Raw genomic sequence first — 21,609 nt, 5'->3', positions numbered from 1 at the left:
CTCAAGGAGTCACGTGTGAGATTACCTCAGCCCTACTGAAAAGACCAGATGAATTTCAGTGCTGGTTTGCTACTGGACTAGGTAGTCGAGCCGCACAGCCGTGTTGTTCACCACCAAAATTTAGCATGGTCTTTTTTGTGAAGCTGATTTACCAAGGAAATCTGGGAAAGAAGAGTTCAAAGGTCTTCGGCTAAACATCACCCTGATTAATCATCTAGCTTCATCAATGTTAGCACAGCTCTGTTTCTTTGAAACTTCATTTTCTTAACTTCCTTATCAACTCCAACCCCTGGAGACATTTCTATCTCCCAGCAAATAGAGTAAGCGAAATGTCGAGAAAGGACCTGAACTCAATCTGAATTTGCAATGATAGCATGCAATCTCACACTGAGTGGAAATGTCTAAAAGTATTCTGCAGGCCTCGTTTCACCATCTGATGGTTTTATCTCGTTTTGATTCCTCTAATCCTGCTCTTGAGTGGAGTTATATCTCTATCTGCACTTCTTCACTGTCAGTGCAAAATGAACGTTCACTTACAGTATACGAGTGTGTTGTCTGTAGTGCCTCCTTGTGGTAGAGTAATGTAGCCCCCTTCTAGCAGAGAATAATCATAAAGAGAACATCCTATGTGAAAAAGAAGTGTGCATAAATATGCACTTGTAGTGTACTTCAAATCTTAAAAGTATATTTTAAAAAACTGTACTTGCAGGTAATATAATATTAATGAATTTAAAGGCCACTTAAAGGGATAGTTCACCCAAAAATGAAGAGTCTGTAATCATTTACTCACCCTCAAGTTGTTCCAAACCTGTATGAATTTCTTCTGCTGAACACAAAAGAAGATATTTTGAAGAATGTTGGTAGCCAAACAGTTAATGGACCCCGTTGACTTCTATAGTATGGAAGAAAATAAATATATACAATGGAAGTCAATGGCTACTGTCAACTGTTTGATTACCAACATTCTTCAAAATATATTATTTTGTGTTAAGCAGAAGAAAGAAATTCAGTATATTTAACCATATTTCAAAAACAATACAATTAATTATGAAATTACATATAAAGATGCTGAACTTCAAATGTAAGTTGCAGGTTAAATTTTTCACGAAGATAATGCAATGTGTTTATTAAACATAAAGATAAGAACCGCCCACCATTGTTTTTTTATGCCAAAATGCTGATATAATATGAAAAGTTGGCACTTTTAACAGAGGTTTTAACCACTCCCGCTCCCTTCCACTAGATGGGGCGTGACGTCATAAGAGGAACTCAGTAGTAGAGTTACCGTACGCTTGCAGCTATAGATGCCTTACATAACTACAGAAAAGTTGGTTGTATGTTTTATTTGATAAAAAAAAATGATGGATAAAATAACTCAATTGTAAACATACTCGTGTGTGCTGACTTCAATGGGACCGTGATCCTGCCTGAAATGAGAATAAGCTATTCGCAAAACAAACGGGTTCATGCACCGGGGTTCAGGCACGTCAGATCAGCCGGTCGCAGGTCGAGCTGTTCCACTAAACTCCAAAACGCGTTCACCTCACGGCAGCACACACTCTCCACTGCTGAATCAACTGGGTGACATAGTCCACACAAACACAGTGATGGGGACATCGATCTCTCTTTTTCTTTTCTGACAATAAACATCGCTAATTAAATCGTGAGAAATTGCTAAAGCGTGGATTGAGGAAGGGTATTACATGACGTTTGAGGCGTCGATGAGACTAGCGATTGGTGCCTGTGCAGTGTGTGCATCTCTACAGCTCTGATTTGGACTGACTTACTGAAAGTAAATAATGTCTTCAGTCGTTGTCCCTCCTTGCTATTCTACATGACGGCAATATTTTGAAAAGACTTGCTTGTTCCGTTATATTATCCGGGTTAAGTTTGCACCAGGCTAGACTAGCTCTAACATAGCTAACGTTACTCACCTGGCCAACCCTCCACTAATTCTCCTCACACCAAGCATTTATAATTCTTTGAGTGCCATGGCTCCCCTCTCTGACGCCTGACCGGTTAAAAATTGTAGGGCTGTGGTCCATAAAGAATTTGATGGTTTTCCACATCCTCAGTAGTTCTCCAAATAGCCATAATACAGTAAGAATCTAGCAGAGTATGGGTTGCGAGTTCCTCTTGTGACGTCATCACCCAGTAACTGAAAAAAACACGCTACCTTTGAAGAAACCCCAATAAATGTTATTTTAACGCATTTTAAGACAGAAATAATTAAATATATACATATAGAGCACTTTAATTTACACATTAATTGGCTGTGGTGGTTAACCTGCAACTTACACTTTAAGTGGTTCAGAAAAGCACTCTTAAGTTCAAACTAATTGCATTGATTGTTTGAAATGAAAGAGTTTGATGTATTATGATAATTATGATAATATACTGCAACTTTCAGAACTTCCTCCCTGTTTGTTGAAACTAAACTGCAAAAATAACTTTGAACTTCACACACTTTGTGACATCGCACAGATACATGCATCAAGACAGTATAGTCCAAAAACTGGAGAGAGGGTGCAGGTAATGTTGAAATTATTATTATTAGTAGTATTAAAGACTAATATTATATCAGAAAAATATGATATAATAAAAACTGATATGACACTGTTGAAAGTGAAATGAAGCGTAGGCTTATGAAAAGAGATATTCTACAACACAATCAGAGATAGAACTGGGAACCTGTTGTCTGTTACGCTCTGCTGAGGAGATGAATGCTATTCTCATGACACTGTCTAGACATTGTCTTTGATTTTATCATAGTGATGTGGTTCAGAATCCAGTCACAGAGAACATTAAACTGCCACTGAATACGTCAGTTGAATTAGTCTGACTCAGTTTAAAGGAAAGTTGAATAAAAAAATAATATCAGTCAACTGCATTTGTAGCATAATGTTAATTACCACAAAAATTGCTTTGACTCGTTCCTACAAACGTTTGATAGGGCCCTCGTCTTTAACCACATGAAAAGGAGATTACGATAAAGCACTTACAATGAGAGTGAAAGTGCTTACATTAATTATTCTGTTAAAACTTCTGTTTAAGTGTTTAAGGAATCATTTTAGGAGTTGCTTTAGTCCTTTTGGGTATATAGTGTTGCATTTTTATGAAATCAAAGCCATACAAGTCGGTTTCCAAAACTGAGGTTAATATCTCAAAAAATTAGCTTTCTGTAAGATTTTTTTGACCGCAGTACCAAAAGTTTCCACTTGATCAAGTTTGTTTCCCGTTCATTTCCAATGCGGTCATTTTTGACCACGAGGAGTACAAGTGTGACTATTTTTTTCAGTATCATTTGAACATTTTGAACCTTTACCAAGTTTCGTACCATTCCGATGAAGTAAATAATAATAAGATTAAACAAAAAAAAAACGTAAAATTTTTCTGTCAAAAAAGACAGAAGAGCATCAGAGGATTTTTAAATCCTTTTAACATGCATACAGTTTACGTCTCATGTCTGTACTATTGAAACAGTGAGTATTTTAATGTTTATGAATTTGTCCCATTCACTTCCATTGTAATTGCCTCACTTCAACCAGGTATTTGTTTTTAGTTTGTTTGTTTGTTTATTCATTTCAAAGAAAAGGAGGAACAAGTGGAAATAAATTGTTGTGGTAATCATTAAGATTATGCAGCAAATTCTATAGAATTTGTACTGAGCAAAGAATATTCCTAATAAGAGTGGAGAACATGGTCTGTCAATGGGTTAAAGACTATCTTTTGAGTTAATTTAGATTAAGAAGTAGCCAAATGTCCAATTGGATGAATTGTTTACTCTGTAACAATAGCATGTCAATTTCAACCAATTTGATCCATTTAGGCTGATTTGCGACCCAATGGTGTGCAATAGGTAGGCGATACCATTTGTTGCTATATGCAATAAATTAATTATCCATTATGGGAGGCTATTGTGTGTTTTAGCATGGCTAGAAACTGGTATTGACCAATCAGAAGCCAGGACCAGAGCTATACATTTTATAATTCACAACAATAAGCACATCAACTCAATGCTCATCATGTCCTCTTGTTACAGTGTTGTATTTGTGTCACCGTCTTATGCAATATTTTGAAATCTACATTGTTACTCAACAATATAAACAAAAGTATAATGCATAATGTAATGACTGATGCGTTTGATGTCTTAACTGCCAGATGTCTCTACCAGTTCATATAAGTATTTACTTGGATACATACATGCTTGCATATCTATTTTGTATTTGATGGTTTTGATTTCATCTTGTATAGTATCTAGATTGCAGGATTTTTCTTTGGACCCCCTTTCGGATACATGGCTTTTAACCTTGTGTTTCTAGAGAATTTAGTCAATTTGAAGCGGCACACATTACATGCATGTACAGTGGCAATACGTTTGTGAACTCTCTGAAAATATCTGGATTTCTGCATTGATTACTTGTTAAATGTAGTCAGACATTTTTTAAAACGCACAATTATAGATAAACTCAATCTGACTAAACGAATAACACAAAAATAATATCATTGTCACAATTTTTTTTTTATACATTGAGTAATTATTCACAGTGCATAGTGGAGAAAGAATAAATGGAACCTTGAGTTTATTAACTTGTAAATCTTCGTTTAGCAGCTAAACTTGAACCAAACATTTCTGTAGCTGTTTATAATAAGGCCTGGTCTCCTTTATACATTCTGTTGACTATAATGCAACTACATGTCAGCTACCAGTCATTAGAGTATTAGTTGAGTATTAATAATCTGTTTGCTTAATATCTGCTAACACTTTATTGTGATGCTCCCCCGACAGGTATTCTACTGACTACAAGTAACTTTGCAACTACGTCAACCTATTCTACTAACCCGAATAGTTTAACTAATACTCTAATAGAGAGTTAGTTGGCATGTAGGTGCAACGTTACTTATACTCAAAATAATGTCTAAAGGGGACCATCAAAATAAAGTGTTATCTAAGACTTTAGGCCAATTTTGGACCATCCATCCCTACATTTTTCCCCTTTCACACAGCAATCCCGGTAAACTACCGTAAAATTGCCAGAGCGGCTTTACCGGAAAATAAAGAAATGTACTGTTCACACAAGCAACCACGTTCTGGCTTTTTACTGGTAACAGACCATTCACACATCAGTTCAAAAATACCAGTAAACACTGTTATGATGTCATTAACTGGAAGTAACCTCTAAAGTTGTTGACAAATCTCTTGATCCGCCTGGACGAGGAGAAGAGCTTTAGTTTTAGTATCCCTTCAATTTGAAGACATTTGTAAACAGTGCTGAGTAAACACGAGTAAACGCGTCATCTGCATCATAATTTTATGAATGGCCCAGAGCCGATGCTCTTTCAACGGCATCTGATTGGCCCAAATTACTTCTTACGTCAGCATGTTCTGACCTCATACTTGCAAAATACCGGTACTTAGATAGACTCAATGAGGAGTCTACCGATATGAGCTCATCCCCAAAATGGCTTAATTATCATAGACATGAAAGAAAGTCAAATTATATTGTTTCTTCACCATTTGGGTTGATCAACTTCATTTACATTAAAGCTGTGTCCCAATTCAGGGGCTGCATCCTCCGAAGGCTGCATTTGAAGGCCGATTGCGTCACAGCGGCGTGACGAAGGCTGTCCCAATTCGAAGGATCCTTCTAATGCGGCCTATACCGTCATTGTTGCCAAGTCCGAGGTTTTCCCGCGGAATTGGGATACTTTTGGGCACCTATTATGCAAAATTCACTTTTACATGGTGTTTGAACATAAATGTGTGTTGGCAGTGTGTGTACACAACCACCCTATAATGATAAAAATCCACCAAGTGCTTTTTTTAAATCCCCATAAACACCATCTCAGAACGAGCTGTTCTCAGATTCGGGGCAATGTGACGTCACTTTGCACAGGCTCCTTCCATGACTATTGATTGACACTGCAGTTTGAGCATAGACCCGCCCTGAGTGAGCTGGACACAGTCCGCCATTGTTTCCACGCTGGAGCAACTGTAGACAAGAATGTCTCCTAAGCGATTGTTGAGGTGTTTTGTTGTTGGATGTAAGAATGAACTTAGCAGTCTTCATTTACTCTCGTTGTTACTCGAGGATGGATCAGTACAACTGTTCGTGATTCAGCTTACGGTCTCCGGAGCGACAGGCCTAACGTTACTGACCACGGCAGAAATGAAAGTGAGAGCGTGCACTTTATGACAACTCATCCAGTCGTGGATATACAGTTTACCAGTTGATTAAGCACCCACTGAAAAGGTGTGTATATATTTGTTTACTGTTAGTTCTAACGAGTGTTTTGTGTATTTCGCTGTGTATGTTCCATGATAATGAAAGGGAAAGAGAGAGAGTTTATGGATAAGACTTTAATGCGCACTTATATACTGTGTTTATTCGGCTGTTACAGTGATTTTCTGGAGTAAAACTAAGGCTTCATCTTTTGTGTGAGGTACAATAAACTTAATTGAACTCATCAGTATATTTTGGTCATCATTCGGACGGGGTCTGCTACAGCAGGCTTGTATTTATAGTGGATAAAAGCAGATGACAAATAACCGTAATTAAACTAAACTATTCCTGTTCTATCTCCATACAGCATATATTCTCCGGCTCTATGGGCATTATTGTCCGACTCCAAGTCGAAATGAACACCACTACTGAGAGTTTCTGTTTTGATATTATCAGATGAGATTGCCCTGGCTCTTAGCACGAGCTCGTGAGGCTCCACCCCCTGGGCCGGCAGCAGCAGTTAATTTGCATTTAAAGGGATACACACTAAAACGGTGCGTTTTTCTGAGCCCTAAAAAATGACAATTGAAACATGCTGTAAAAAATGATCGGTTGGGTATTTTGAGCTAAAACTTAACATACACACTCTGGGGACATCAGAGACTTATTTTACATCTTGTGAAAAGGGGCATAATAGGTGCCCTTTAAGTTGTTGCTCTCAGAGAGCACCGGAGACTTCAACACGCAAGCTCACGCCGGTGGGATCCCTGCGTGCCTCGCTCACTGACTCGCCCTCACCTGTCTTCTTCACTGATGGTCAGCGCCTGGCTGTTTCCGCTATCGCTCCCATCACTTTCGGTGGACCAGACGGTGACGATGCTAACAAGGACAGCTGTTCTCTCGCCGCCTCGGGAAGCGAGGAATGGTCAGGCTCTGTTCCGGACCCCGCCCCCTCAACCCAGGCTAGTACCAGCGGGGTGAGAGCCAGTGTGGACGTGGAGCTTATCTGCCTGCTGACGAAGGCCGTGGAAGACCTCGGCCTCGAGTGGTCTCCACCCGACGAACCAGCACGCAACAGGCTCGACGAATGGTTTCTGCAGGGGCGCCGCCAGGCCCCTCAGCAAAGGCCCGCCCCGTTTCTTCCGGAACTCCATGACGAGCTAACAAAATCATGGAAGGCTACCAGCATCTTCTCCCTATTGAAGAGGCTGTGTCCACGCACCTTTGTCCGCCCTCCGCTGGATGGCAGTCTAAGGCCGCTCACCCCTCAAAAGCCTGTCGAACTACGTCAGCTCTCACCGGTCGTGCCTACGCCGCCGCCGGTCAAGCTGCATCAGCACGCCACACGATGGCGGTGCTTCAAGTGTTTCAGGCCAACCTTCTCTGTACTATGGATGAGGTCGGTCCGGACCCAGAGGCGTTTAGAGACCTGCGCAGCGCAACTGACCTAGCCCTGCGAGCGACGAAAACCACTGCTCAGACTATCGGCAGGAACATGGCTGTTCTCACCGTCATGGAGCGCCATCTGTGGCTAACGCTAACAGATATGAAGGACGCGGACAGATCCTCCTTCCTGGACTCGCCGATCTCGCCATCCGGTCTGTTTGGCCCGTCTGTCAAGGGCTTCGCGGAGCGCTTCACCGAAGCTCAGAAAGCGCCACAGGCTGTGCAACACTTTCTGCCCAAGTGCTCAAGTTCTGCGTCAGGCCGCTCTAAGAAGCAGCCGCCTGCCCAGACTTCAAAGCCACCGCCGCCAGCTTTCCAGCGCCATCTGCCTGCTGAAGCTCACCATCGCTCGCGCTCATCGAGCCGTCGCAGACCACCTCCCCCACGGGGACCAAGGCCCAGGATTGTGCTAAACCCTGAGCCTTCAAAGCCCTCCTGACCACAAGGGGGAAACGACGACGGTTAAGTCCACCACCGTCTAAGAGCTCGCGCACACTTCTCACAGTTCCCGCATCAGAGGCGACTGGAGATGTTTATATTGCAGTACACGAGCCTGTTACACAACATACGAGCCTGTTACACAAAATGCACGCCTGCACACAAACGCCGTTTTTTCGCGAAGCGCCCTCATTGGTTCGCATGTCACAGCTGCCTCTCCATAGGTTGCAGCAGTTGCCACAGAGCAGCCAATAAGTGCGCGAGCCGTCTCACTTAGGTCTGCTTGCTGCAGCAAGTGCGTTTTAAATTAAAGAAAAATTAAAAGATAATTTTTGGCTTCAATCTGCTCGAGAAAAGGGGGTTCAAGGTTTCCCTGGTGTCTGCGCGTGCAATAAGTGGGCGGGCAATATGCTAATGTTTTGTCTTGACATCACAACGAAACGGCTTATGACTCGTTTGAAAAACAATTCATTTCATTGACTCAGAGTCGACTCTTACTTTTGAAAGACAATTACTTTTTGCAGGATGTTTTCATTCACTTAGAGGTATGTTACACACTACATGAAAGGTCAATTTCAAAAATCCATAATAGGTGCCCTTTAAAAAACTCAGGCTTTTTTGTTTTTACTGTACAACTGGTTGTGTGTTATTAGTTTAGTCAGATTATGTTGGTCTATAGTTGTGCCTTATGAAGATCAGACCACATTTTATGAGTAATAAATGGAGACAATCAGCTATTTTCAAAGGGTTCACAAACGTATTCATTCCTCTGGATATTCCTTGCTGAATGACATTTTCATGGAGTTCTCGCAATTGTTTTCCTTTTAATAAATTGCTCTGATTGCCTCCGGTATAAACAATCTCAATTTTTTATCTGAAGTCTTAGCTGCACTGTTACATATGCATGCTGTGATAATGTTTATTCATTTGTGGTTGCTATGGCTACATCCTACACAATTTTCTAACACCATCTCCCTTGAAAACAAAACTGGAGGTGTTAACAAATGCTGTGTTCAGATGTAAGAGATTTTTTTAAAGGTTAAGAGGTCTTTAGGTTCGCTGACCCATTTTTTTCTCACTGAAGATTTACTGCCAATAAGCTTGAGTACAGTCATTTTGTTATGCCAGTGTTCTGCTTTAAATCATATTTTGCGTTAGGGAACTGGCTATGGCCAGAATATGACATTTAAAAGGAGCCATGAGCTACAATAGCAGTTTGCGTACCATGAGCTAGCGTGCATACAGTATACTGAGTTTGAATCTGGCACACAACATTTTCTGATTCTGTTCCCGCTCTCTCTCACACCATTATCTACTGGTTTTCTCTTTACTTTCCTGTTAATAAAAGTGTCTAAAGTAAAAAAATGTAAAAAGTGAATTAAAGGTAAGCCATGTTTTTCATAAACCCTTTTTGTTACTCTCTTCACATCCTGATGAATGTCCCACTCACGCTCGTTCATATAATGGCAGTTAATAGCATGAAGCATTTTTCTTTTTTCTTAAAGCTTGATGCTGGTCGCAATTCACTGCCATTATATAAAGACGAGCATGAGAGGGAATTGTTTAATTTTTTTTATTCTCCTTTTGTGGTCTGAAAAAGAAAGAAGGACATACAGCATTAGAACAACAGCAGGTTGAGTTGCCTAAATGATGATTTTCATTTTTGGGTGAACTATCCCTTTAAAGTTTATTATTTCTTTAAGTACTCTTTTTAAAAGTATGTTAAAGTGTACCTCTTTTTCACATGGGGTGTGAGCAAATAATGGAGTCACATATTGATAATGTTATGTTTTGGCATCTCACGGCTGTAAACGATAAATATGAATGGCAACAATTTAACATGCTTGGTGATAGCTATTTTTAGCCATTTCTTGTAAACCTCCAGTGTTTTTTTGAAGTAAGTTCCATTGTAGAATGTTTCATTATCATAAACCATAAACATGCAGAACGAGTGTTAACTGGTTTATTGACAAACAGTAGACAGATGACAAGATGTGGTGGGAGAGGTGAACAGTCCAGATCATAGGGATGAGACACTATGACAGGCGTTGTAACTAGCCGAGCAACAGTTGTAACTAGCACAAGAGGACTGTAGGCTGGAGAGTAGTAATGGCAGAGCAGAATGAGACCTGAGAATTCCAGCAATAGCCAGACAGGAACCTCAAGTACACCAGGCAAAGCACTCAGGGATCTCAGGCTTAGCATCAGGCTTGCTCCAAAGCAAAGAGTGTAAGCAGCCATGGGATGCTCTGCTAGCAGGACAGGACTGGAACTTAGTAACAAGAAACAAACTTTGAAGCACAGAAGTACACAGTAGCACAACATCTAACGAACTGGCAGCACATGAGAGAAAGAGCACACATATAAAGGAAGCTAAGAACAAGGGGAACAGTTGAGCACTCAGACAAATGAGAACTCAACTAGACAAGGGGGCGTGGTACCGGGAAACAAGGAGGCAGGAACAGAGGAGCACATGGCCAACACAAACAAAGACAAAGCCATGTGTTTAAGCATAACACAAACACAGAGACATGAAACAAAGACAACACAGACAAAGCTGACAGGACAGAACCCTGACAATACCCAACGGGTTTAAGCACATAGTAGTGACAACCTTCTGCATTGTATACATACTAAACTTAATAAAATTACATAGCAACTCCAGCATGAATTACTTGCCATCTGAAAGCATGAGATTTATCACAGGCAAAAATATTATTTTACTGATGTCACCCTGAGAAACAATAACTGTCCTAAAGAGAACTGTGTGCTTCCGCTAGTCATTTATACAGTATCACTTTATATACTCTTTAAACCTGCATAATATAACCATGCTGAATCCCAGTCCATTTATTGAGATGAACGCTATTGATATCCTCACAAAATTACAAAAAATATCATTTCTTCTAGAATACAAAAGTCATAATTTATTGATATGACTAAATTAGTCCAAAATAAATGAGTCTATCTAATACCAAGAGACGGCAAGATAAGCTTGTGTGGGATCCATGTTGTCTTTGGGTCCAAAGCTGTCTGACTCAGCTCTTCATATCCTCTTGCTAATTGGTCTCTGTTTTTGGAGGGATATGAGAGCCACATAAAAATAAAATGACTCAAATATCATTGTATTAATGAGGAAAAATGGACAAATAAACCATTTTCAAAATGTCTAAAAATGTAATTACAACAAAAAATGAATTAATAAAAATTACTTGATGTTGATATACATACATTAAGACACATAAAATGAACATGAATATATGAAATATATGAATATATCAGTATATGAAACTAAGGCTGCACGATTAATTGCAATTAACATGAAATCATGCTTAAACCGATTTGGCTTATCGCGATTATGAAATCGCAAAGGCTGCGATTTTTTTTTTTTTACGCACAGCTTGTCAGTGCAGCACGGCTCTGTGATCAGTAGTAAATGTCATGTTTAATCAATCAAAGCATTTCAATATTCTGATTATTCAGCTACAGAGGTAGTACAGTATGATGCCCATTGGGATTTCCTGGAACTACCTGCGTTTTCTACTTCTGCTTTGCATTTTTGGTGTGTCTGCGTGAGAGCGCTCTCTGGCTTTTACTACTGAGCACTTACTACTGATAACAGAGCCATGCTACACTGACAAGCTGCGCATAAAATAATCGCAGCCTTTGCCAAATCACAAGCTATTTTGATTAATCGTGCAGCCCTATATAAAACAGTGTCACTCGCAAGCTGGCCGGTAACATTTTTATGAATTCTAACAATGCATGAACGTGAACAAACATGAACGACGCTTGGGACAATTGACGGGCCAGCGCTGCATTGTCACGAAAGTTTAAGCCTTGTCGATATTCGTTACTCCCGCGCTGTGTTGAAAGTTTTGGGTGCGCAAACATCCGAAGCGCTCACCCAGAAATCCACGTCTTAGACAGCGTGCGAATACTAAACTGAGCTCTCTTTCATGTCTTCTTGCACTTGAGCGGACAAATTCACAGCAAATTATGTAAAAAAATAGCATGTATCCTAGTAAACATAGTTGGTTATGTCTTAAGTGTACGTGAACAGTTGAGGAACTAAACACACATCTACAGTAACAGTATATCAGATTCTAAAGTGACAGCAGCCTAATATTCCTGCTGCTGTCTGTTTTTTAATGCTAATCAAACAACAAAGGACAAAGGAAAAAATCACTCACTGCTCTTGACTGAGTAACTTTTGGAACTTTAATAAGGATTTATTTGTGCTTTTGCTTGTAATTTGATTATTTGTTTTTATTTTACGACTGACTGTGTACTTACTAGGGATGTGCACGAATATTCGAATTTTCGAATATTCGATCTGTAATTATTATTCGAAAAATAAAATACTATTCGAATTTTATCGAATTTATGAAGCCGTAAATACTTTGCGGGTCGTAAATGCAGTGAATCCCTGATAAATCCCAAGCACTAACTCGCAGTTATAATTAAATGCACTGGGTGGCACTGTGGCGCATGTTTAACAAGTTGTTTGTATTTTATCATAATGTCGTCGTCTGCCTCGCGAAGTTTGGAATTAGCCTACTAGTCGAAAATGAGGTTACTAAATGATTTTACAAAATGGAATTACTTTTGATCAAATTAATTTATTAATCTGGAGTTATAATATCATCACCACAATGAGAAATCACATGAAATCCAAACAGCAGCAGTCGACTGAGGAAAGACAGCTGTCTATCACTGCATCACGACTGCAGATAAGCGCAGCTGTAGTACGAGTGATCCGAGATGATAACTTATCTAATAGTAAAATGATATTGATGTATATTCTTCCTTTAAGTTTTCTTTGAGAGAGAGGTTTAAGAACAGAAAACGCAAGGTGCTGTTAGAAACTTAGAACTAGAACACCGTTATCTTTGTTTCTCTGAAACGTCTGTCAGCGCAGCGCGTTTTCTCACTCGAGCATAAATTGCTCGCGGCGTCCCTCCATGTGGATATTATTGTTTTTCTCAACATAAACGTGAAACAATATAAACACGATAATCATATGCTGACTCGAGTGTATGTGTACGTTCTGTACGATAACTGGCGCAATCTGCTACTCTGCTTTATTAGGCGTTTTTTCCGTTCGCGCTGCTTGAGCATATCCTTTTGTTCTTATATTTTTTTGTTTACACATAGGCCTACTGTTTAATGTTTTCAATTAAAAGAAAACTTTAACACATGTTGTAAGCTTGTTGTGTATATTGCCTAATCATAAGCTTCTTCAGAAATGGTGACAAAACGTTAAAAAAAAATTACCTTAAAAAATAACGTATTTTTCGTTAAACGTCATTTAAATAAACGAATATTCGAATATTCGAATTTTATGAGCCCGAATATTCGAATGCAATATTTTTGAAAAATGCCCATCCCTAGTACTTACAATTTATATTTATTTTAGTTTGGCTAGTACTTTTAGCTGTGGTATCAGATTGGAATAGAGAATTGTGAATTCTCACTGAAGTTTTGGTGTCATTACCGTTTCATTGCCGGTGAAATATATTTATGGCCTGTACATTTCCTGAAGTCACCGGCCATTGGCAGGTGTGGCAAACAGTTAGTTTTAGGCCCTGGGTGTACCTGGTCTGCAACAATGTTTAGGCAGGTGGAACATGTCAAATTTACACCCATCATGAATGGCCGGACATAGGGTTTTCCAGCAGAACAAGAGCATCACACTCCCTCCACCGGCTTGTCATCATCCCACGGTATATCCTTGTGCCATCACTTCCCCAGGTAAGCGGCGCACACGTACACGGCCGTCCACGTTATGTAAAAGAAAACGGGACCATGCAACCTTCTTCCTCTGCTCCAAGGTCCAGTTTAATGTTTTGGCTCATCAGTGTATAGACACATTTAAAACAGATTTCTTTTTAATTCATTTTTTACATTTTCATTAAATGTAAAAATAATCCATCAAATCATTTTTAAAAGCAACTTTTAAACTGCTTTTCTTAATCCATTCACCAACTACGTTCTTATCATTTTAAAATCAATTTATTGTTGCATTTCATTAACAAATTTTAAATGCATACATTTGTCAATAAAAAAAAGAAAGAAAGTGATTTATTTATTTATTTAATTTAAATTTGTATACTTGCCAATAATAAAGCCACTGGGAATTCTGGGAGTTCCTGGAATTCCTCACTAATTCTGATGGTTGCATTGGCGGAAAGTTATCTGCAGCTGGTGGGATTAAGGAACAGCTTGACGTGATGGGTGATGAAAGGTGTGGTATCCTCCCGCTCTGTGTGCGAGTACAGGCTTTGATGGTGTGTGTTTGTTTATCTGCAGGTGCCTCAGGATGAGTGGGGAGGTTATCCAGGGGAGGAGGAGATTCCATGTCGCCGGATGCGGAGCAGTAGTTACGTCAAAGCCATGGGAGATGAAGATAGCGGTGAGTCTGATACCAGCCCCAAGACGTCACCTCAGAAGACTGTGCGGTCCGATGCCCTTGTCCTCAAATCAGCCTTGCAGAGGCCACATATAGACACCCAAAGGTAAGTCTGATTAGATCTTTATTGTTCTCATTTTCAACGCTGCGTTGTGCACACACTGACTGCCTGCCTGTTGTTTATGCTCCTGCCTTATCTATCTTTCTTTTCTTCTTCTCGGTTTTAGAAGCTTGAGCTCTTTCCAAGGTGTGTTTGCAGAAGCACTTTTTAGACTTAGCTGGTTTTCTCTAGATTTTAAGGGTAGATGTTGGTGTCTGATGGGCTGAGTACAGAACACTATTAATGTGCAGAGGAATTTTGTACTGTATGTTATACTGTATATTGCATATTATGTTTGTACCTCAGATATTGTTGAAACAGAAATTGTTTGTGGTTCTGGTGCATGATCAGTTTGGGCTCTGGGTGGTTTGGAATATGAAGTGCAATATGGAGGGGTGGGATTGTTTTGTAACAAACAGTTGGATCAGATTATGTGCTTTATTGTACATTGTTTCTGCATATGCTTTTCATATATATGCTGCAGTTAATTTGCTTCTCTTAACATCTGCTTCTTTTAAATGATTTTAACTTACTGTGTTGTCATCAGCATATTTTCAAATATTGGCACTTTTAGCCCTGGAAACACATGTATATACAGTATATACATACATTACAGTAGAATAGTAAAGAATTATATAAGTAATTGACACACAATTATTTTTTACATTGAGTTGTGATTTCATTCTTTGTTTAGATTATCATACTTTTTATATCATAGTTATTATTTATATGATGGATTTTCTATCATAAAAATATTAAACAAATACAATTTTAAGAGCATTGCAGAAATATTTGATAAGTTGTTGTTAGTCCAGACATAAGACTTAAAGGGTTACACCGTGTCCTAACCAGACGTGATGCGATAAGATTCTAGCGACAAGCAATTTGTCTGTCCACACCAGAAGCAACGCTACTACGAGATGTGTCAAAATCAATCAAAACCCACAGCCAATCAGAACAGCGTGTGAGCGGGCTCTCGCGGCAAGTGCACTGCACCAGAGAATCTTGACGGCACTCACAAGAAAATGGATAATTACATAATCAAATTCACAAATATTACACCATTTAAACATTATTAAAAATAAATACTGAGTTACTAAAACAATATTTGTTAAAGAATGCACTTGTTTGGTCACAATTTAAACGTTCTTGTTTGCATTTGTTTCATTTCAAGATCTGAGGTGAATTATATCCATTGTTGCTTTTACGGCTACAAAGCTGGAAGCACTAAATGATATTCAAAGTCACATTACACGCTTTTAACATTAAATAAAGCACATAAACAGTTCCTGAGATTATCATTGCCACCCTTTGTGTTTGAAGTTCCTGCGTGACGTTGCAGAAAAATAGAAACCGTTTCTAAAATAGAATCGTCGCATGTCGCCGTCGTGGCTGGTTAGGACAAAAACTCTGATTAACATGGAAATTATACCATTTATCGCATGTCGCGGCATCACGTGTTAGTTCACTCAAAAATGAAAATTCTGTCAGTAATTACTCACCCTCATGTTGTTCCAACCCCATAAGACTTTTGTTCATGTTCAGAACACAAATCAAGATATTTTTGATTAAATCTGATAGCTGGATCACTCCTCCAAATGAACGAATGACGAAGTGTACCACATCTCCGAGACCATAAGTACACTAAGTATTTTTGAGCAAATAAATGCAGTTTTGGTGAGCATAAGAGACTTTAAACATTGAAAACATTTTAACATTAAAAAATCGTAATTATTCTAAACTTTTGACCGGTAGAGTATACAGAAGCTGTATTGTTTAAAATTGGACCATCCAAAGGACTCTAGCAACCTCATAGCAAACCAGAATGTTTTAACAACCGTGTAGCAACTCCATGGCAACCACCCAAAATCAACACCAACATCAAACAACATCTTGTCTGGGTTTTCCAGAGAGATTCACTGAGCCTGAGTGAGCAGCTGTCATTCACAGCTCTGCTTTTCAAATATACATCGGTCACTATTCTGTGCACTTTAAAACTAGAAAAGTGACAGTACTCACTCATGCCATCTCAGTATTTAAGAGCGACAGCATTCTTTGTGATTTTTTTTGCTATTTATTTTTTGAAAAGGCATGACTGCTGACGACAGCAGTGATGTGTATGTTTGTTTTGGGATTGTAGATTCTGCCCCATGCAGGTGTGTTTCAGGAACTGGAGAGTTGCTGAGTTCATAATTTATCACTATGGTGCCCTTCCTGCAAGACACTTAACCCACATTGCCCCAGGGAGACTGCATCTATAGTGCGCTATGAGATGTTATGGGCAAAATACGTCACTAAACAACATTAGGTAAATTTAATTAAGACAGCTCAGTGCATGTACCTGTATATCAGGTTGTGTTTGCAACTGAGAAGGGGAATGAGACTGGGGAACGGCATCAGCATGTCCGGTGTCTGAAGCATGTGTAAACAAATGCCAGTAATCATTGGCAGACTGGAGTCCATGATGTCACACACGGAGTGCCCGCAAGTGCAAAAGGGTGTCTGAATTACACGTCATCAACTGAAAGATTTCCGAAAGAGCCATGAAACCCTAAAAGGCATTTTTTGAGATGTTAACAGATATGTATAGGTTGCACATCAATGAATACAACAATAGCACTAGTTGATCTGTTTATTATTAAGGGAAAGTGTTTCTTATTTTATTTAATTTTCTCAGCTATTTGATTCTTCTGGTTTAAAAAGCAAAGTTGAACCAAAATCACAAAAAGTGAGGTATATGCGTTAATTTAGAGTGGCGATTGGCTGCTGTGTTAAGAGTGGACATGTCTACCTCATCAGCTTTTCTCTGCATTATTCATAATAAATCACTGTGGATCACAGGTCATATCTGGACTGGAGCATACTTAATTTTAACGGCCCTAGAGTAAGTAGGGGAGAACATCCCATACCCTGACTTGAGTAAAGGCCCTTCTCCAGGACTCACTTTAATGGATAAACTAAAATTCTACAATCAGAAGGAGGTACACCAACGGTGATCCACCTCCACTCATCAATTTATAATAATGATCTTCTGAAGAGACCTATAGAAGCACCCCAACAAAGGGGAGCATACATACCTTCTTCAAGACCCAACAACAGTTGGGGAGGGAGGTAAACAAAACTGAGGGATTCTTTTGAATTGCCCATCATAGTTCAGTTCACCCTGCTTTACCCTAAAGGGTACTTGAGCAGTCTACCAAAAGGAGCATGGAAGGTGCTAAAAAACACAGCAATTAGCACCTCAGGCTACAACCCTTGGTACTGCCACTCATCCAAGGGTGAGCACACATCCTTAGCCTTACTCAGGAAATGGAGGCAAATGAGAGCAGGACATAATGGAGTTTGCCCAGTAACTCTCATCATTTTTGTTTCTCATTTCCGGGTTCGTACAATCTTTTGAGAGTGAAATTCAAGCACTTTTCAAGGACTTCAAGTGCTTCACACAACTTTTTTCTAGAGAAAGGACCCACTATAGACAATGCTTTACTCCAGCGCTTATTTTAGTATGCAAGGGATAACAAAAAGGGACACCCCACATGCTGTCTACTTCTACTTATCAGGTTCTTGAACATGGGTCATACTAAAGAGGCCTATAAATCACCTATCCCAAAGGGGACCATACATCCTTACATCAAGACCCAACAGTAGTTGGGGAGGAAGGTAAACAAAGTAGAGGGAAACTATACTGCCATACAGTCACCGTGATTTTGCCAAGTAAGACTACCCTACCCATAACTTTTCCCTAAAATCAGAGGGAAATGATAGGTGAATAACACTGATGTTGAAGCACCTCACCCTGGTCCGAAGCCTAAACTTGACATAAACTGTAAACTTGTACCTCAAATCTGATTGGTTGATTGGAAAGTTGTTCCAGGATCAACATAGATGTTGATCCAGGAACATGTGGTACTTGGTGAAATCACGTTCACCACTGCCATACATAACTCTGTTCACCCTGCATCAACCTTAAGGGGGTATCTACAATTCTACTTTTGACCTTAACATAAGGGAGAATATAGCTCAACGCTGGGAAAAGATACTTCAGAATATCAGAGTGGATCAAGACAGATGCCAGAGACAATCAGTCTCCACCCACAACCACTGAACAATGCCGCTCTCACATTGGGCGTCATGTGAGGGGGGTAAGATGTCCTCAGACATATGCCCATCCTACATCCTGATCTTAAGAATCTTTGCAGAAAACGCGCTGGCAAGCATTATCAATCAACCACTGTTCAGTGTGCAATTTGAATTAAGCGACAGAAAGAGCAGTTTCTGATTCTATTACACATTTCCTGAACCAACATGAAAGTTGCTTTGCTGATCTATCGAAAACAGCCCAAAAGGGAAAAGACTCCAGTCAGACTCCGCCCTAAGCCCCGCCTCCAATTCCCACGATCAATTCTGCCCTGCCGCCTCGTAGGCCATGGGATCTGAATCGCAAGGTGCTGACACTCAATTCTCATCCCAAGAGAGAGTCAAGCATGGGTTGAGCTTTCCACAGTGAATGCATCCAAATTATAGCATTCAGATTATTATCCCTTAAGAGAGAATCAAGTAATAACAGAGCCTCCTACCATGAATGCATCGCCCTCATTGCTACCCATTCCCTTGCGAGCCGAACACGTTCCGTGCAAAACGTTACATTCTCATCCCTCGGGAGAGAATAAAGCAAGGCAAGGACAGAGCATACCGCAAATGCAACAGTGAGCGCACCCAGCTTTTATCTTGCATGCGCATACAAACAATTGGCTCCTGAAGACAAAAAAAGCTGATGACATGTTATTCAGGTGCCCTTTTGTACTCATGGGTACTCAGCTTGTGACTTCATGGACTGCCGTCTCCCAATGATTATTGGATTTACACGTGCTTCAGACACCAGTCACGCTGATAGCGTCAACTCCATGATGCATCGTCTTGTTTCACTTCGTTCCAAGAACCTACATTCAATGTCCAGTTAATCTCTGTATGAATGTTTCCTCAAACAAATCATGATTCATCAGTAACCCTTGTACTAAAAGAATATATTTCAGTCATGACAACTCGTATTCAATGGGAATAAAAATGACAATGTAATGTTTTGGTCTTGGCAGAATAGATCTGCTACGCTGCTGCTGTTGATAATTGCTGCTGCTGCAGAGCAAGTACAGAGACTTGCTACTGCTAATACATCCACAGACATGCTGCTGTGATCATGAAAAACATGATGCTGCTATGGCTATGCTATGTGTTCCTGGGCCTGCCTTGCCAAATGTCTTAATGCTGTTGGGCTATGCTATGTGTGCCTGGGCCTGTTTTTTCAGAACGGCTTAATGCTATATGTGCCTAAGCCAATATGGCTCAAACTTGTGTGACTTGATCCTGACACTGTATGCAGCTGAATTTAGCACTAATGCACTCGGCGTAGAATATGAAAATATTGCCCTTGGAAAATATTGAAGGCGATGTGCGAAGCCTATTTCACTTTAATATGTTCTCATATCCGCAATGCTTAGTCACTGTATTGTATTTACCTGCTGATATACCTGCTGTATAAACATGATAATGAAATTGCAGCTGGTTAAATGCTTAGTAATGAACTCCTGCATCGAATGCAGAATTGTAAAACATGACACTTGTTTTAAAACTTGTGTATGGTTGCTCATTAGGAATTAGGCAGACCACATGGACAGCGATAAGGTGTAAAAGAACATTCTCTTATCTTAGACCTTGAATTTCAGAGGAATAATGGAAGTGCGCTGCAAACTCTTTCAGATAGCATGCTGCAAAATTTCTTACAGCAAACACAGAACTGAACTATTTAAAAGTTAAGCAGCAAGTTAATTTGCTGTACAATCAGTCCTATCAGCTGGAGCCATGTTATATGATGTCATTGTTTGCAGACTGCGTTAAGAACCCATCAGTCTATTCACTATTCACTTCACTATTCACTATTCACAAGACTATTCACTTAGGTGAGACGTTCTCATTACGAATATAATATAATACTAATAATCCAAGCAACTATTAGTGAATGAGACCCATTGTTTTTTTTTTGTTTTTTTTTTTTTTTATCAAAATTGTTTATTTGTTCTTTCATTTACTTGATTTACTCAACTATGGTTTGATTGCTTTGCTGCATGGACAGACAGTATTTGGGATAATGAAAATAATTGCTTTACTTGTACTTCATTTAACACTTGCAAATAAAAATAGAACTATGAAATGTAAGTTATGCTTAGGCAAATCAATCACAATCACAAACAGCCCAGGCAATTTGTTAAAGCACTTTATAGAGCAACATGGGCACATAAAATAGTAAAATTAGGAACAGTTCAGAAAGAGTAACTATATGAAGCTATTGATAATTGAGTACTTTTTTGAGTCACTTTCCCCAATGCTAGCCCACAGCTCTGTGTGATATTAAGGATTGTGTCAGGACATTGTCCAGACAGGCATTTTCATTTGCTGTCACACTGATGATAAGAAGGACATCTGTTTAGGTGCCAGGCGACATAGCTGAAAATGGAAAACAACATGAGGCTCAAGGTCCAGAGACACCAGCAAACTTTGTATTTCCCAAAATAGTTGCTCTGTGTCTCACCTTGGTGCCTATAAATCTTGCACACTCAGAAACCCATAAGCTGTCGTTCATATAGCTGCTGATGACACAGTAAAATTCATTCATTTTTACATTTGTGTTCTATGTGAACACTTTCTTAAAAAGGAAAAAGAATCAGTAACCATGTCAGTACCATTACCCACATTTACTTGTGTTATTTACCAAAATTGTATGTTGTATGTTGTATCTTATGTTGTATCATTAACTGATTTTTTTTTTAATTCATTAATTAATTTGATAATTTGATAATAAACTAATATGTTAATAATGTAATATAATAATAATTACTTATATGTAATGTTTGCTGGTTTTTAGATTATTTTAAACAAATATCTCACCCAAAATGAACATTTTACCCATTTATTCTCTCTCATGTCTTTCCAAACAT

General features: G+C 39.3%; 1 protein-coding gene across 1 annotated transcript in view; it reads left to right on the top strand.

Annotated features, from left to right (window-relative positions):
* The window catches only part of dlgap2b (discs, large homolog-associated protein 2b), a 96,882-nt gene that overhangs the window by 61,980 nt on the left and 13,293 nt on the right, over window positions 1-21,609 (top strand). Inside the window, exon 3 of the mRNA XM_084431367.1 lies at window positions 14,421-14,626. Coding sequence (XP_084287493.1) covers window positions 14,421-14,626 — 206 coding nt within the window. The remainder of the gene's footprint in view (window positions 1-14,420; window positions 14,627-21,609) is intronic.

Source organism: Rutilus rutilus (genome assembly GCF_951802725.1).
Source record: "Rutilus rutilus genome assembly, chromosome: 15".
NCBI classification, from domain to species: Eukaryota; Metazoa; Chordata; class Actinopteri; order Cypriniformes; family Leuciscidae; genus Rutilus; species Rutilus rutilus.
Note: the sequence above shows the minus strand (reverse complement) of the source record. Positions and strands in the feature narration are given on the sequence as shown.